This window comes from Helobdella robusta (genome assembly GCF_000326865.2).
Source record: "Helobdella robusta unplaced genomic scaffold HELROscaffold_8, whole genome shotgun sequence".
Taxonomy (NCBI): domain Eukaryota; kingdom Metazoa; phylum Annelida; class Clitellata; order Rhynchobdellida; family Glossiphoniidae; genus Helobdella; species Helobdella robusta.
In genome coordinates this window covers 562319-582248 of record NW_008705459.1, presented here as the reverse complement: position 1 = coordinate 582248, position 19930 = coordinate 562319, and the positions used below count along the sequence as shown (strand labels likewise).

Sequence of the window (19930 nt, the reverse complement as noted above, 5' to 3'; positions counted from 1 at the left end):
TTTATTTGAAACAGAAAATAATAATTTTCAACGGAAGTTTTGCAAATGGAGGACAAATTAAAAGTAAGTAAGATGAGCAAATATTCAGTAAAAATGCAGAATAATACTTTTTAATACTGAAACCTTTAAAATGTGTCTACGATTTCAGCCATAAGTGTTAAAAAACAAAAACACAATCGGTAACATAGTGTACCAAGCGGGGTCCTGCTTTTTTATTTTTTTTACTGTTTTTGAAATAACGTATAATAAAAACAACAATGGAATATTTATTGCTACCCTAATCGAGAGGAATAGAAAAATCGTGGTGGAATTTGTTTGGTTACTTTTGACAGGGTTAAGGAAAACTACTCTCTGGGGTCCTTGAAGGACCCCCCTTGGTATGTTAAGGGTTAAGGTAATTATGACGATTATATGACTGAGCTAGCGTACATTTAAATTTTTATTTGTTAGTTTTAATAGATATTTGAATGTTTGGTGGATAGATTTGTGCCGAGGTGTAGTATGCAATGAACACGAAGCATGCAACAACGCCACTGGTCTGTGTGAATGTTTTTTCTCCTGTTCGTCTAATGTGAGTTACTGTCCTGTCTGATCATTTTTTTATTGATAAATTTTTAAAAATTATAAATCTACATCCTTTTTAGTTTTTTGTTTGTTGTTGTGATAACTTTATTTTTCTGTTTATTAGATATATCATTGTTTATTATTTTTACATGTTTGATTAATTTTTTGTGCTAATTTTTTGCTTTATTTTTGTTGACTAAATATTTTCTATCCGTTTTATTTTTTTTCGAATCAATCCTGACTACCAAGTCATTTTGTTCAATTTTGCTATAAATCAATTTTGTATTGCAAGATAACAACAGAAATTTGTGCTAGCAACGGCATGACATACCCGAGTGAATGCGACATGATGATGATGGCTTGCAAGGGTCACATTAAGCTTTCTGTTATGCACGTTGGCAGATGTGGTAAGTTAATGGGTTATGGCAATAAAATTTTGAATCTATCAAATATTTTTGTCAATATATGTATCATTTTTTAATATTTTTTAAAGACAAGTGTCTAGGAGTGGTGTGTTACTATGGAGCAGTGTGCAAGGATGGCAAGTGTCAATGTGTCGACCAGTGCGATCATTCAAACGATCTTCTCTCCACTATTTTATTTTGCGATAGATCCAGTGGGATAACGTACACGCGATGTACACTGAAACATGCTGAATGTTTGAAAGGAAGTCACATTGATGTTGATGATGGACCGTGTCAAACGTATTCTCCCATCACAACATCGGCAGTCGTCAGCACCAGCCGCCCAGATACCACCTCAACCACTGCAGCTCTTATCACTACCACCACTAGAAGCGAAGGCAGTGGCAGTGGTAGTGGATTTGACGACAGTGATGATGATGGCGAAGGCGATGATGAAGGGTCTGGTGAGTTTGATGATACATCCGACGATGCAAGTGGTCGTGAAATACGGGACAATGAGGTAGAGAAATATAATTCCCATGTTGAAAATAAAAACAAAGGAAAATCTAAAAGTAAGTTTCAGTTCATGTTTTGTAAAATTTAGCTTCCTATTATCGATGCTCATCATCTAGTTTCTTTTTACTTTTTCATAAACTTTTTAAATTTGATATGCTTAATTTCATAAACCATTTATAATTCCGATATGTCTGTTAATCGTTATTCAGCGGTCACTTTTCTAGACTTTTACTTGTCAAGCTGCTAAGAAGAATTTTCCCAACTTTTTTCTCTAGCGTTCAATCTAGTTGTTTTTTTCATTTATACATTAAAACTAAAAATATTTTTGTAAATTTTGATTTAAAATCAAATGTTTTCCAGATACCTTTAGGAACACAACGAAGCCGAAATGCAATTATGTTTTCGCTAACTTATTTCGTTTTTACAATTATTAGCTTATATATCATGGTTTGATGCAAGCATTTTCCTTTTTCGTTTATTTTCTTAATTGTTCTTAAATAATTTTTCTGACCTGCGCAGAAATTCTTGCATTTTATTTTTATTCTATAATTATGTTTGTACCAAAGCTGTAACGTGTACACACACGTCGCACGCAATAGGCGCATGGCGTATGATGGTTCTAGACAGACAGTATTCGGACCAGGTCATTGTGCAGTAACAACAGGAAACATGGCACTTTTACCTTTTGAGCTAACTCGCCAACCAAGATGATTAAATGATGTCTTTAAATTGAAATGTTTAAGCGCAAAAGAAGATAAATCGCACGAGAAGAAAAGAAGGTGATTGCTCGAAAGAGACATGCAAATTCGGTGGAAAATGTGGAGTGAACAAGGAAGGGAAATATTCATGCATTTGTCAATTCAACTGTGGCGCTCTGAGGTAAGTTGGATGCGATGCAACCGAATTGTTGGAATGTTCACCAGTTAAACTTGTTGTTTTGATTCCTAACGTCGATAAATGAATTTTCTAGTTGCATATTAATTATGAACGAAAATGATGTGTTATACCAAATTTTATTTAATCATAATGAGACATTTGGGTTACCGTTATTATAGAAGTAAAAAATTTTTAAGATCACCAGTTTGCGGTTCAGACAGACAAACGTATGCAAACGAATGTGAAATGAGGGAGTATTCTTGTATTAAGCAAGTTTTTCTGTACGTTGAAAGAGACGGAAACTGCGCGGGTAGATGTTGCTTTTTAATATTTTTTTGATTGCCGCAGTTAAATATTTTTATCTGTTGTGCAATAATGTTTTAATTAGTTTATGCTGTCGTATCAAGTAAATTTGTACTTATTTTTATAATTTTAATTTCATAAAACGTCATAAAGATCTTTTTGAGGAATTTTGCGATGGCTTGCAACCTATGATCGATCAAACAACTAATCAGTTAGTCAATTGTTCTCACGAAAAAGAATGTCCTGAGCCAAGTTATTGCCATTTCATTGGCTCCACTGGAAGATGCTGTTTAGCTGACTTGAATGGTTAAAATATTTTTTCTATATACAAAGTATTGCTGATATACGCGGTCATAATACAGAAAAGTTTAAATTGAGTCATTAACACGTACAAAATTATAAACTGACTGAAAACTTGTTAAAAATATTCGCCTTCGTAATTGCGATTTGTTTAATGAAATATTTTGATAGTTTTATTTTTAATACATTCAAAAAGCTAATTTTTCCGGCATCCTGTAACGCGTTACTGAAAAATGCATGAAGTATCCAGCATATCGATCTGTTCGTGTAAAAAATAATTATGGTTTGTCCAAGTTTTTGATTGTAGGTATCTCATTTCACTTTTTAATAATTTCAACTTTTTTGCGGTTTCGGTTTGCAATCAAGTGTCTTTTATTCGGTTAAATGTTTCACTATTTTAAAATAATCATATCGACACATAATCAGTCATATTGTAATATTTATTATTTATTTGCTTAAAAATCTTTCTTTAAACTTTTCCATCTGAAATAATGAAACTCTTCCCGTTTTCGTTTGTTTAACTAACCTATAACTTCTTTTGACGGCCGTCATTAAATTTTTTCCCTCTTGCCCACAACACTGAAACATTTTTGCTTGAAATTTACAATGTTTTTTCACTCGTTTTACAATAAGAAGACGGAACACAGTTGAAGTAGAAGTCGTAAATGCGATTTACGTAGTTATTTGGATTAATCTATTGTTTCTGTTACTGCTGGTATTAAATAAACGTTCAACTTAGTTTGCGTTTAAAAGAGTTGTGTTTATCTATCGGAAATCTTAAACCTACGGATAAACGAACTCTTGACTATCGTTGGAAGCTGCAATACGGTGTTGGAGATATAGCGAGTGTTGCAGCTATAACATCGGTGTTGATAATTACGAGGTCGAGGAGGTTACAACGCCGGTGTTAAAAGTGGGATTTTCAAGAAATTACACACTGTTGACGGAAGTAAGATTTTGATAGCTGGAAACCCACTGCAGTAAAAAACGCCAGGGTTAGGAGAACTCAATATAATTAGTCTGATGATTTAATTATTGGCGATTGGTTGTATTCCGTGATTTATCTGTCGATTAGTTATTGTCCTGTATTTTAACGATTTTAACAATGGAATAAACGAGTGGTTGATCACAGCACACACAAGTGATTGCCAACACTGTTTTTTTCTGATAAAGTTCTTCTGAAATAAATCTGTTCAGGAGTCAAAAACCCACGTAGAAAGAAATAACCATATCCTACAAGTTCAAGAAGTCGGTTATAACAATATTTTTCTATACAATGAAAAACGTTAAACAAACTAGGACTTTAGTTTTATGAACATTAACGAATTGTTAAAAGTCTAGTGACTGAATATGACACGAATAAAGTACATTAACATTTTTTTGTAATTGTTATAGTATAGTATTGATAGTTTTTGCATTCATATCAGGAAAATGTAATCAATTTTTTCTACAAACACAAATGAACCATACACACCCAAACACACGAGAAAGAAGACTAGTTTTATTAGTTTTTTAAATTTTTTACTTTTTAAAATAATTAATTACTTGAATAAATAAATAAACTAAATAATTAAAATAAATAATTTACTATAAATAATAAATAAATAATATATCGAAAATTCACTTTTGGAATTAGATGGCGGAAATATCAAAGATCATAAAATTATTTTTTTTTCTTTCTCGTGTCTTATTCTTTCAGGATATTGGCGATCATCGACCTTCACAAAACCCAATCTTTAACACTTTGTAAGAGTTGAAATGTTGTAATATTCAACTAGTGACAAAAGGACTTTACGAATGTTGTTCGTTTTTGACCGCGATCTCTTTTTCCTGCAATCTTTCCAGAAATTGTTAGATTTTCCATTCTTCCTTCCGCATGATGTGACCAAAAAACTTTAACTGCACTCATCAGATTATCTGTTGTAATTTTCTCTTTTCATAACAGGACTGTTTTAATACATCCTCATTCGAAATATGAAAGTCTAACTAATTATCATAATTTTTCTAAAAAACCACATCTCAGCAGCGTTAATGTTTTTTTTACATTTCTTTACAAATTTTCCAGGTCTCAGGGCCGTAAGTTAGCACAGGAAAAATGCAACATCCTAACAGTTTTAATTTTGTTGATATTTTGATTTTATTGTTAGTGAGGATGTTTTTCATTTTAGAAAATGCATCTTTAGCCATACCTATCTTTCGTTCTTTCGTTTGATATCCATATCACATTTACAATCTGAGGTAATCAGTCTTTCGCGATAATTGAAGCTGTTTACTTGTTTCACCTGATTACCATTAATGATCAGGGAGCAAATCGGGTGGTTTTGATTTTACTGATAACAATGCACTTCGTTTTTTTTATGTTTATTTGCAAGTCTTTCTTTTCACTTTTAGAAACCAGTTTAGAAACAATTGTTTTCAATTTTTCCATTGAATCTGCTATAAAAGCCGTATCATCAGCATATCCAATACATTGTTTAATTTCACGCCTCAAATAGATATTTCAGGTAGATCTATCTTTCCCATGATGATCTCACAATAGAGATTGTGCAGGTCTGAAGAGAATACACATCCTTTCTTATCATTTTTTTATTTTGACAAAATTAGTCATCTTGTTACCAACTTTCATTGCTTTTTTTGGTTCCAATAGAGGTTATTGATAACTATCGTGTCTTTTCCATCAATGTCCGAATTTTCCAGTATTTCCATGAGTTTCACGTATTTCACGCTATCAAAAGCTTTGGAGTAATCAACGAAACATATAAACAAGTCTTTCTTCATTTCATTCACTCGTTCACTGATAATTCGTAGTATAAAGATTTCTTGTGCCACAATCCTCGATAAAATCACATTGGACATTTGAAATTTCAGATCTGATTTTGCTTCGTGCTCTCAAGAGAAGTTTTGTAAGATGACTCAACAAGCTGATTGTTCGATGTAGTTCACATTCAGTTACACTAAGCTTTTTAGGCAATGCATTAAATATTGACTTGGGTAGATCTTCAGAAATTTTGCCACTGTTATATATTTCATTCAAAATTTCTGACACTTTTTCAATGTCAAATTCATCAACGCGGTTATTTTCTTCAGCAACTATCTTATCTGGGCCTGGTGCTTTATTAGATTTCATTGTGGAAGGAGCTGCACGAACTTCTGATCAACTATAAAATTATTACGGCCCCCTTTTACATGGTATATGTTACGATAATAAAGAATCTCCTATATATGTTAAATTCTATATACAAGCCTTTAAAGTTTGATGAATTATGTATATTGTAGTTAAATAAAGAAAAATAATGTATTTCTTATATCTATGTTGTTATATTGAACCCGTGATTATTATTTTATTGTACGGATCCCAAAATATGAATATAATTGGTGAATGACTTAATAAATTACGCAGGACAAGCAGCAGATTACAACTGCATGACGAGTACGTACGGCTGTTGCTCAGATGGGTCCACACTGGCTGCCGGGCCCGACCAATTGGGCTGTCCCGGTAAGTAATTATTTTTTTACTCGAACTTTTTTTATACTGTGCCCTAATTTTTATTTAATGTTTCATTTTTTTAAATGTAATGAAAAATAAATGCAGTATTGCAAATATAAGCGGAATGCACAAAACAACATTTATTTTGAAAATTTAGATGGAATGATGGTGTTATTAAAACAACAAATGACACCAGTATCTCAACACGTATTTCACAATTTACGGAAAATGCTTCGCGGAAAACTCTTCGCGAAAAAATTGTTTGTAGGAAAATTCTTCGCAGGGAAAATTCTTCGCGGGAAAATTCTCCCCCAGAACATTTTTCGCCAGAAAACATTTCGATAGATGATTAAAATTTTTATGTGTGATTGGGGTGTTTTCATTGATTTTAGGACAAAAACCCCCTAAAAATAAACCACCGGAGCAAAATACTTTCGGGCAAATATCCCCGGACAAAAACCTCTCAAAAAAAAACCCCAAACAAAAAACCCTTGACAAATAACACAACGGACAAAAAGCTCCTGAACAAAAAACTCCGGACAAAAACTACCCGAAAAAATCTCTCGAACATAAAACCCCTGACAAATATTCCTCAGACAAAATTCCCCTGTGCAATAAACACCCAATGCAAAAAACTCCCCGGACAAACTCCCCGTACGATATACCCTCGAGTCAAAAATCCTCCCAGACAAAAATTCTCGGTGCAATACACCCCTTAACAAAAAATATATAACTCCCGATAGATTTATTAAATCTTGATAAATGGCTCAGAAGTAAAAAAATTACTGCTACGAAGTGTTTTAGTTCTCTTTTTTAACGTGTGCTTTTTTGTTGTTGTGAGTCTTTTGGACCATTCTTTAGCGTGTGGTTTTTTGTTCTGGGGTTTATTGCACACGGGTTTTGCCGGGGGTTTTTGTCTGGTTACCGTTTTCATTCACAATTAAAAACTTCTGCGAGATTAACTGTGTTTTAAAAGAACTATTTGCCAAAAATTAATCGCTAGAAGATTACAAATGTAATGGTTAGTATTATGTGAATGGGGTGTTTTTACCGACATTTCAAAAATTCTTCTGTATTTTTAATAAATTTTCGTTTTAATACTTCTCTGACAATATATCTCTCGAATATTTGATAAGCAAAAAAAGTAAGGGAAAATGAGTAGAAATGGTTACACATATAGGATAGAGCTACAGATCAAAAAATTTTATGGAAATGAAGCGAATTTCAACGTACCCTTGTCGAGCCCGAGTACATTCAGACGATACTGAAATTTTAAAACGGATAGGTACGCGTAATCATGCTGCAAATGTTGCAAGAATCCTAGCAGGGAGGGTAGTCAATGTGATCAAAGGTAAAGCAAAAACAACGCAGAATGCCACTCATCGGATAATTACGGATGTATTTGTTAGTTTATCACAACCAGTCGTTGGCCAATTGCCTTAATCAGCTTATTTGTTTACAGCTCAATTTAGCTCCAGCTTTGATTATGACCGACTTTGAACTGTCAGCTATTAATGCTTTTGGTGACACATTTCCAGCTTTGAGACAAAAAAGCTGTTTTTTCCACTTCAGCCAGTTCATTTGGTGTAACATTCAAGCTAATGATATTCAACGACGTTATGAAACAGATGCTGAATTTGCTCTAAAGATGTGGATGCTCTCGGCCCTTGCCATTGTAGCCCCAGCTGATATTGATGAAAAGTTTGAACGGCTATCAAGGGAATTTCCAGCTGAAGGGGTACACCAATCGTAGATTACTTTGAGGACACATGGATTGAACGTCCAAATCGTTGTCAAAGAAGGCTTCCCCGTTTTCGATACGAACTATGGAATCGTTATGATGCTGCATTAGTGGGCACTCCCAAAACTAATAATTCTTGCGAAGGATGGCAGAGAGGCTTTGGTGAATTAATTGAAGCTGGTCACCCAACTGTTAATGAAATTTATCATTGGCTTAAAGAATGAACAAGCACAAAACGAAAAAAAAATTTGAACAATATCTCGCTGGTGGAAACCGCCAAAAATTTTCCTGCGAAGATTTTCCCATGCGAAGCATTTTCCTGCGATAAATTTTCCTGCGAAGAATTTTCCTGCGAAGTATTTTTTGGACACCGTATCTCACAATTAAAAAATCTTGTTTATTGTTAAAATTTTTTCATAATGATAACTTGAAAAATTTTAATAAATTTTTTTATTTTAACACAAATTTTTTTGAATGTAATTTTAATTAGTTTACGATGTCATGTTTTTTATTAGTGCACAGAATATTTTTTAACCTATCGCTCATTCATAACCCATGCGCAAACAGGCCTTTGCTTTATTAGAAGCATTTCCAAAATTTGTAAGGGGAGCATATGTGGCTGCTAAGGGATGATTAGCATATTGTGTTAGGTTCCATTAAGCTATCAGAGTCCATAATTGATGCACCGACCCTTGGACATCTATACGAACAACATGAATGAATGAATGAAGGAATGAGTGACTGAATAAATAGAAATAAATGAATGAATTGTCTAGGTGTATGTATGTTTGTGTGTGCGTGTGTGTGTGTGGTGTGTGTGTGTGTGTTGTTTTCATGCGGCTGCTAAAAGATTTGGACTTACAGTAATTTTGAAGAAAACAAAAAAAAACAGAGGCCTTACATCCTTACATGAAAGCTACCCAATCTCACCTGATTCAACAGCCACAGTATCAGCAGACAGCTTGCAGTTGAATGCGGTCAATAGATTTGGTTATATTTGCAGTTACTCTCAAATACAACTGATAGTGACAACACAACCAGGCTCGCATAGGCTGGTGCCGCATTTTTGAGATTGGGTAGACGTCTCCAGAAAGAGCATTGGTTGGTGAGTGAGTGAGTGAATGAGTGAGTGAGTGAGTGAGTGAATGAGTGAGTGAGTGAGTGAGTGAGTGAGTGAGTGAGTGAGTGAGTGAGTGAGTGAGTGAGTGAGTGAGTGAGTGAGTGAGTGAGTGAGTGAGTGAGTGAGTGAGTGAGTGAGTGAGAAAACGCTAGATTATACGCACACGATATATTATGTATGTGTAGTATAAAGTATGTGTGTATCTAATGTTTATAATTAGTTTACAATAAGTTTTATATTATATAAAAAGCTTTGAAACCAAACCAAGTGGCCGTTTGTCACAAAATTTAAATCAAACGCAATTTTTAATTAATATTTAGATAAGGTGGACAAATTCATTGAAATATTATATTAATTGTAGAAACCAGATAAAAACATAAAAAGAAAGAATAAAACAGTTTAATTATTTTATAAATATTTCATTATTTTTATTGTATAATCTGCAAGTATTGTTTATTAACCTCCCAGACAGATGCAACTGCAACAAACTTGGATCATACAATGCTTCTTGTCAGCCGGTGACCCTTCAATGTTTCTGTAGACCACATGTCGTTGGAGTTCAGTGTGACCGATGCAATGCAAATTACTGGGGGATGCACAACATTCAGCATTCTAATGAAGGATGTCTTCGTTAGATTTTTTAATTTTCATTGCTTCTGTAAAATTAAGTTGAGGTTTGAAGTTTTGAATAGAAGTTAACCGTGACAATGAGGTGCATAAAAAATACGTAATCTTATCGACAGTGCACAAACCCGTCTCATTCATTTTATTTTACTTATCAAATTAAGATTTGGCTTGTTTTATTTAGCGACAGTTCGATCATGTTGAAGCTGAAGAGCAACACATCAGTTAAACTTTATTCTAATTTATTCTTTCATTTTATATTATTCAATATCACAAATAGTATAAATTTTATAAAAATCATATTTATTTATTTATTTCCTACGCGTGTTCATTGCTCGTTATATACAGTCGTACCTCCTTTTTGAGAACTTCTATACAACACAAATCTCAATATAACAAAATTTTGTTATGTCCATTAAAATTTTACATATAAAACTGTTTCTATAAAACAAAAATAATTCTCTATAACGAACAAAATTTATAAAAGTTGAAAGAAATCCAACCAGATAACATTCTATGAATTGATATGAGCGGTGTTTTTGTAATCTTTCAATATCTTAAAGCCATATTTATTGTTTCTTATTCTAGTAATTTTTGCTAATTCTACCTCGATTCATCGTTGCATGGAACAAAGAATAAATTTCACTTTTAAAATTTTATTTTTTACAATTTTACCAGTATTATTACTTTTTGTTGTCAAAATAAATGATTGGAAGATAGATTGTTTTTCATAAATATATAGCATATAAACACTTTTTATGTAATGAAGAATTTTTTCCGAACCAATTATATAAAAAGAAATTTTTATATAACGAATTTTTTTCTTAGAACCATCAAGTTTGTTATACGGAGTTCCGACTGTATTTGTAACCATACCATTATACACACACACACACACACACACACACACACACACACACACACACACACACACACACACACACACACACATATATATATATATATATATATAATGCTAATTTTACTGACAGCGTGCCACTGCAATCAGTATGGTTCCAAACGATTGGATTGCGATCAGAACAGTGGTCAGTTTTACCTACTTTTTATGTTAATTTTACTTTGACTTAGTCCAGTTGTGTCCGCTTTCCAACTAATAATTAATGTTAACGTTATGGCGGATTTTAATTTTAGGTACTTAAAAAATGCAAATTTTTTTTTATTTATTACAAAGTATTTTAAAAGTAGTTTTTGAAAAGATTTTCATCTTGGCGAGCTCTGCGAGCATTTAAACATTTCAAAGCTTGAACACGTACCATCGTACATAACCGTTGTAGACGACCTCTTTTGTCAACTTGAACCAGCATGATGCACGTAGTAAAAATTTACTTTTACTCCCTAGATGTTTTTATTAAGCTTATATGAAATATGTAAATATTAATATTGAACAACTTTAATAAATGATGTAACAATAAATATATTAAAAATAAAAAATATAATGAAAATATTAAATGTTGCAATTATTTTTAGTTATTAAAAACGACGTAAATTTTTATACTCGTATTTATTTAATGTCATAATTTAATTAATGTTGTAATTAACTGACAGCGCTGTTTCGGCTATTTAGCCATCGTCGGAGCTGGATTTAATATTTTAAGATGAAATTAAATTAAGATTATTAAAATAATATTAAAGTAAATATTGAAATTATATTGGGTTTTAACAATGGTGTGAAACAATTTAAAAAGATTTAAAAAACATATGAAACGTATCTTTAAAACAAGATTAAATAAAGGAATAAACATGTAAATGAAATTGATAATTAAATAATTTAATATTATTTTAATAATCTTAATTTAACTGTCTTGTGTGGTCGTATCTGATTTAAGCCACAAGTCACGCTGCTTACTGTCAGTTGTTACACAGGTTAAAATGACTTGTGTTTGCCATCTGTAAAAACCTTAAGAAAATTGACTAGCAAAGTTAAAACAAACACAGGCATAAGTGATGCTGGTTACGTTACCTGTCAGTAAATTGATATCATCATATTTTGATGAATGTTTTCAAGAAGTAATGGTTATGCTTCATCAACAGAATGTTACAATTGTTGGTATAACTGTTGATAATGCAGCAGTTAATTAAAAGTTTTATTTATTAATTATGTGTTCTGGTATACTTAAAAATTATATTACTAACAAATACAACAGCGAACCTATCTTTTTGCTATTTGATTCTGTACATAATATAAAAAATATTTATAATAAGTTATTGAATCGAAAGATTTTTCATTTGACTGCATTTCAAGGTGATTTAATAAAAATAGAAGAATGTGAAGCAAGGATGGCTGAGACATTAAAGAACTTTATAGATCTAAACTTTAAACTTGTGAGGCAGAACAAAGAAGCCTGGAGCCTGAGTGTCGCTAGACAAAGGTTTGAAGAGTGTGTCTCAGAAGAGGTGTGCACCATAGGAGAAAGGCGAACCAGAGGCTTTAGGCCCTGGAGGAGCCATAAATGGGGAGTGACGCCGATAAACACTGATAATGGTGATGATGGTATTGAATTATTTTTACAAATGTGCAATGTTCAAAGTTTATAAATTTTAAAGTTTTTGCAAATATATGTTTAACAATAATTAAATTAGAAAGGGAAATTACAAGAAATAATTTAAAAATAATAGCCGACAAACAAATTTTTTTCAAATAAAATTCTTTCTGGATTTACTTATTTCGAATTCATCAATAATTATTGCTGTGTCGATACGATTCAATGTTTCTTGTTCTATGTACAAAACTGCTAAATTATTTAATTTTTGATCCCCCATTGTACTCTTGGAATAATTTTTAATTCTCTTCAAAACAGAAAAATAACTTTCACCTGATGCATTAGATAAAGGAATAGTTAGAAAAATGTTCAATAATATTTCAATATTTGGAAACATTTCTTTGGCGGCTTTTTATCTTTGTTACTTATTGAATTATCTGGTTTGTTCTTAAAAACGTCCTCATTTTTCTTAAAAAATGATTTAGTTCATCTTCTAAATTACAAACATCAATGTCATTTCATTACATTTTTTTAAATTCTTTCAGTGATTCAATTTTTTCTTCCTACAAATTCCACTCTAGAAATATACAAAAAAGTTCAAAAACAACTTCATATTTTTGATCTATCTGTAACAATTGATTTTAATACTATCGCATATGACATAAAATGTATGGATTTTAAAATTCTCTCTAGTTGTAAACTTTTTTTTATTTTCTTCAAAAAAACGAAAATTTTGTTCTTCTGTTGTAAGTTATTTCATCTTCCTCACCAAAAGGTTGTAATTAGATAACAAAATAAAGTTTTGATTATTTAATTACAACTTTTTAAGAAGAACAAAAAAATGGTTATATTGAAGACAAAAAGTAAGAATGTCCGAAGCGTCATAGTTGCTAACGCATCACATATTGCTTTCAAACATAAGAGAGATTACAGTAAAGAGTAAACTGCTAATGTTACAAACGCTTATTACGACCGAAAGGCAACAAATAATTTTCTCAAATAAACAAAGCAAAACATATATAAAGCCCATATTTTTAAGGTACTTTCCTAGTCCCGTCCTTCTGATATATCAACTTCGTTAAATCAAAATTTTGACTGAATCATCTCAGTCTTCAATCATTCTTTTCTTTATAATTCAAAATTATTTAGCGATACGATATATCATTATGCGAATCTCACATCGAAATTTCAAAAATGTTAAACAAAATTTGTGTCACGTATCGTTATAATATAAAACGTTGAAATTTGTTGAAGAGAATGGAAAATTTAAACAAAAATTGGAATTTTCTTCCAGTATCTTTAAATTGATTGTAATTAGTTCCTGATAAAAATTGTTAAAAAATAGAGTTGTTCAACAAAATCTTGATAGGGTGAGGATGAGAAGTTGAAAAAAATTATTTCGTGTCGTATTTTTTTTTATCTTGCATCTTTTAAATCGTGGTGATCAGATGTCCGACGCATAAAAAATATTCATAAAAATAACGTTAATGATTAAATATAAATCCTGAATTTAGTTAAATGCTCGTTTAATATTTTATGCTTTTTTGATATTTTTAGTTTTTTTTGTAAGCCCGATGGATCAGATGGCTTCTAAAATTGTATCAAAGTGTTGCTGGCCCAACTTAAATACTCATGTTCATTGAAGATATTAAACTTTCATCTTCAAGAAATATTTCAGTGTCGTTTTCAGAATTTGATCAGAAATCTCGGAATCGTATCGTTTTGTGTTGTTATTTCCGAAGCTGTTCCGCTTCATCATGTTTTTATCAAGACCTAATTAGAATATTTTAAAGAAAATATTTTGTGACAAATTTTATGATTATTTCTTATGATTGCAAAATAGCTGGTTTTCAGTGTAAAATTTTAAATAAGCTTCAAAATTGTCAACGTCATCGCATTTAATCTTTATATAACTTTAATTTACAGGGCAGTGCTTGTGTTTGAATGGAGTTATGGGTCACAAGTGCGACATATGTTCTAACGGAAAGAAACTCAGCCAATATGGATGCGTTGGTAAACAAGTTTCAAGTCGATTTTTGTTCTTCAGTAATGTGATAGGGTCGATAGGACTTTTATAAAAATTATAAATTTTCCAATAAAATTTGAAATTAAGCAAGGAATGTTATTTTTTAGGTTCCATGTGCAAAGGTAATGTTTCTGCTATCTTAATCAAAACGTCAAAATGGTGAAAATGTAGAAATTAAAAATAAATATTATTCCAAAATCTATATTTGAAGCTTCAAAATCATGAAACAGGTCTTGGAGTTGAATGAATAAAAAAAATAAATAACTAAATTTTTAATAAGTGAACTGAAAGTTTAGTGTTTGGCCACTTATATGAAAATACAAAAAACAACCTTCATTTTAAATAAAACATTCAAAAAATATCAGCTTGTGATAAGCGTACTAGAAACTAAACGAATTTTTTAATCAACATTTGAATAAAAAAAAGTGATAGGAGCAGGGAGATGAAAAATGTCAAGCAGTTAATGAAGCAAAAGTATTCCGTGGCAGAAAAGCGAATTTGGTTGAAAAAAAATTGAATTATTTGTTTTTTAGTGGTAATTCAAAAAATAATAATGTATATTATTTATCTTTTAAAAAGTTGTTGCTGTTAATTAAATTGATTGAGTTATTTTAATTTGAAGCGAGTTAAATTTGTAAATGAAATAATTAGGCGACGATCGCAGCAGAAGATCGAGACCATGCCCGAGTGATGTACACTGCAAGTTTGGTGCCAGGTGTCATGTTGGGGTGCACGGACCTGAATGCGTGTGTGATGACAACTGCGCCCCTGATGATAAATATGGCTATGGAGGAGTCTGTGGTTAGTTTTTACTTTCATCTTATCTTTGATGTTTTCTTTTTGTAAAGAAAAAAACGATTTTTGACATTTTTAAAAATTATTCGGCTATTTAAAACATTGAAAATGTAATTAAACAAACAATGAAAGGAGTTAATATAAACTTGAATGAACGATCAACATAGTTTGAACCGGTGTGATTGAAAATTCCATTGAAAGTTTAAAACATTAAAAAAAAATTTAAATCCCAGAACGAGATAAATAAGATCTATTTTAAAGTTTGTAAATTTTCAATCATTGTCGGTTGCTCGTATTCAAACTCATTAAATGGTAATGATTAATGAATTAGTTAGCATATATATATATGTGTGTTGTTAACAAAAGTTTTTCATTTGAAACTGCTGATGATTTGGTAGTTGAATAATAATAGAACTTAATAAAATATTTGAAGTTAAATCATTCATAAATTGTGACATAATTCTAGTAAAAAGTAAGAATTTAAATATAGTTAAAAGCTTGATTCTGTGCAAGCTGATTACCACTGAGCTCCGCATAAAAACTATTTTATCAACTTTTTTATTGAAAAAGGTTCAGATAATCATTGGTATGCGTCGAAATGTAGGTTGGAGATGGCAGCGTGCCGTAAACAGATTGACATCAGAGTCCTTTACAACGGGCCGTGTGATGGTTAGTTGAAGTTTTTCAATTATGTGGAACAAAGCTATTTATGTTAGAATGGACATATTTGTCCAATGAGCTCCAATATATTAGTTTTTAGTTATACTATTTCGGGGTCCATGATTCAATCGAAGTTATCAGATTGTTACGTTTCTTTTGCAAGTTTTCCAATTTTTTAAAATTATTCTTTACAATGCAGCTCTCTCAAACGCAGAGCCGCTTAACGATATTTTTTGTTTTGAGCATATTGATTGTATTTTATGTTATAAATACATTTTGCAAAATGTTAAAATCATTAATAAATTAAAAAGCATCATTGATCAGAACGGTATTTTTGATTGAACAGATGGAACATCTGTCGACATTTCCGTGAAAAAAAAGATCGAGAAAACGAGAGTTCTTGATGATGATGGTAAGGTTTTCAGAGAATCTGCTATTTTTTTACCGATAGCATTTATTGGTACATGTAACTGTTTCTATGTGCATGTATTACTCACGGTTCACAGTGTATCAAAACTTAATTTATATTAAATTTTTTCTCATAAACCATTTTCTATGTGTACTTAACGACATCCCAAAGTTTCATCCCGATTGGATAAACGATAAACGATGTAGTAATGCATACGGCAACAAAGTAAACACAAAACATTAATTTGAACACCGAAGGTGGTATAGGAATACCGAAAAAAGCTTTTCTATTCTATCATGCATAAATTAAACAAAAAATTTGGTTTTGAACTAAAAAAAACTTGAAAATGATTTACGATGATCAACCGTTAGAAAAATCGAAAAGTTAAATTGGAAGTTAACTAACGCCGAACATGCTGTGATTTTCGTGATTTTCATCAATAATATATATATATATATATATATATATATATATATATATATATGTATATATATATATATATATATATATATATGTTGGTAATAGACCATAATTTTTACAATATTTTATAAATTCTACCGAATGTTTGGCGTTAATATGTTTGTAGTTCGTTTTTTTCAATTTTTCTCACTAAAGTTTTTTGGTGAACGTTTAGTTTATTAAAATTCAAAATAAACTTATTTTCCGAATTCATGCTGCAAATAAGGCCATATTTCGATTCCGAATGAATCATCATCAGTGCTTTCTGCTGTTTATATAGGGAAATATTGACTTTGTCAAAATGAACTAGAACTGTAGTCCTAGAGATAACTCTGTGCTAAGGCGTAATCACGTAATATATGAATTTAATTGCCCCTTTGACGGCTGTGCACGTCAACATGACTCATATATCGGGATTACTACTACCTCATTGACTAGAAGGCTTACGATGCATAAATAGAGTGGTGCTATCAAATCTCTATGCTATCAAAGTTTTTTCATTTAAAAGAGTTTTTTTAACTGTTTGAGCCATATTCAAAAGTTGAGATGAAAGACTGAAACTTGATAACCTTTTAAATGATAAAATATATTTGATTCGTTTTGTGCATGATTTAAAATGTTGCATTAATGTAGCATGTAAATGTAGCATAAAATTTGTAACATTTTATTAGTTTTTTATCGAGATCTAACTTTATATATAAAAATGTACGACATAAGCACTGAATAACATTGAACCACAGCTCAACATACCTATCCATCTTTCTCACAACATTCCTGGATGAAACTTTACAAACCACAATTCGGTATAAGCGAATTGGACATGAACTTTGAACTTAGACCTTACAGCAACAACGGCATAGTTTTTTATATGGGAAGAGATAGAGATGAGAAACTGAATAATGAAAATTATGAAGATGTTAACGAAGAGTTTATGGCCCTCATTTTAAACAACGGCTTTTTTGAATTCAGGTTACGTACCTTTTATTTTCAGTTTTTGTTTGCATTTGTATCTCAATCATTCTCTAACCTAACTAAGCAATAAATATTTTATTTAATGATTTCCATTTAAAATATTAGAGCTACATATGTTTTTCAAGTTCAATGACTTTTTTAATATTTATCAGCACTTATATTATTGGATACATTTATTTTATTTATTAATTTATTTATTGAATTATGGGCGCAGAAAATGCATGCCCACCTCTAACATGAAACGTTGGAAGTTCATGTGTGAAAAAAGAAGAGAAACGAAAAAATATATAAATAAAAATGAAAAATAAATTAACAAACAATTAAAATACCACCAACAAAATAACCATATGAACTGAACCAGAATTATTATTAAGCCAATATAATGAACATGTAACTATATATATATCCTTATAGATGTAAATACGATTATATATATATATATATATATATATATATATATATATATGGAATGGGATCTCCGTTGGGACCGCTGTTCGCAGAATTCTATATGGCCGATCTCGAATCAAGGATATTTGCTGACCCTACCAACAGACCCCCAATATATGCACGCTACGTCGATGACATTTTCATCATATGCGAAAAGGTCACCGATGTTTACAACTTACAGAATATATTTCAGAACAACTCCCATCTCAAATTCACCATCGAATTTAGCACCAAAAACAATTGGCCTTTCTCGATTGCTTAATTGAAGAAAAAGAAGAACAGCTAACTTCGAGGGTTTATGTTAAACCGACTAATTCTGGTCAGGTCTTAAATAATCATTCGGATTGCCCCGACCGCTATAAAAACAACGTCATCTATAACTTCATTCATCGGGCATACAAAATCTCTTCCGATATCAATATTTTCAATACAGAACTGATTCGCATAAAACAGTTTCTCATCAACAACAACTATTCCAACCAATTAATAGATAATACCATAAAACATTATATCAACAAAACAAATAATCCTACAACTCCAACCTCTACAAAAACAATTATACCTCTATATTATCTCAATCAAATGCATGACAACTACAAAGTTGATGAATCAATACTCAAACGTATCATCAAATCCAATGTCTCCGTTCCCGACGAAAGCTACCGACTTACAACACCAACCGAACATCCAGCTTTATCGTTAAAAACAACAACACACGTCCCTCCAACAAACTAGAGAGAACCAATCTCGTATACCGATTTTCTTGTCCCGTGCCACACTGTGTTGTGGAGAGTTATATCGGCCATACGAGAACTACTCTTTCTAGAAGACTCACCATGCATACACAGAATGGTGCCATTAAGGACCATATGGAACAGGTACATCATCAACCGCTTACGAGGAACATATTGGATCCCAACACAACGATCCTTGATTATGAACCCGATCCAGTTCGCCCCAAAATTAAAGAAGCCCTTCATATCAACAAGCATAAACCCTCACTCAATAAACAATATAACAGCTTTGATCACATTTTGCAATTGTTTTCTCAATATCACGATCTCACACCTACTGTTACCGTTGGGGTTAATCCACAGGATCTGCGTGTACCACAACGATATGAATATCATTCTACGTTGAATACATTTCAACCCATTAACACGCAGTTTGTGACCTAGCGTCATCCGACCACTGTCATTGCGTCGTTGGATGTATTATGTGATACTTAATATTTGATGTATCTTGCATGTACATATATGTATTTATATTTAACTATGTATACGTAGGTCTGATGTGGAAACTCGTATCACACATATTCAACCGCAATAGTTGTATTCACAACGCATACACATCAATATTATATATTTTGCGCACATGTCATTCGTAATTAGTTTTCACCAACGTTTTTTCAACCATGTTAAAACTTTTATAAAATTTCTATATTTTAATTATTTTACTGAACATTTTATTTAAATTACACTATTTTATTTATATAATCTACATAAACTTTAGTTATTATGATATTTACAACAAGGTTAATTTATTTCACAATTTAATACATATTTTATTTTCTATATTTTCACATTTTACATTAGTCATTTATTTTAATTAAATTATATGCTTAAACAATATTTAGGCTCTGAAGATGGCATTACGCCGAAACAGCGCTGTTAGCTTTATTCCAGTTTTAGATAAATATGAACTCAAACAATACCGCCTCGTGAAT

General features: G+C 31.4%; 1 protein-coding gene across 1 annotated transcript in view; it reads left to right on the top strand.

The window, feature by feature from the left end:
- HELRODRAFT_70359 (hypothetical protein) overlaps positions 1-15931 on the top strand; it is a gene marked incomplete at both ends in the record, with an annotated part of 33125 nt that extends 17194 nt beyond the window's left edge. Inside the window, 9 exons of the mRNA XM_009031875.1 lie at positions 1058-1381; positions 2261-2363; positions 2558-2670; positions 6364-6463; positions 9784-9941; positions 10928-10981; positions 14363-14474; positions 15151-15263; positions 15828-15931. Of these exons, the coding sequence (XP_009030123.1) occupies positions 1058-1381; positions 2261-2363; positions 2558-2670; positions 6364-6463; positions 9784-9941; positions 10928-10981; positions 14363-14474; positions 15151-15263; positions 15828-15931 (1181 nt within the window). The remainder of the gene's footprint in view (positions 1-1057; positions 1382-2260; positions 2364-2557; positions 2671-6363; positions 6464-9783; positions 9942-10927; positions 10982-14362; positions 14475-15150; positions 15264-15827) is intronic.
- Between the last annotated feature and the right edge of the window lie 3999 nt (positions 15932-19930).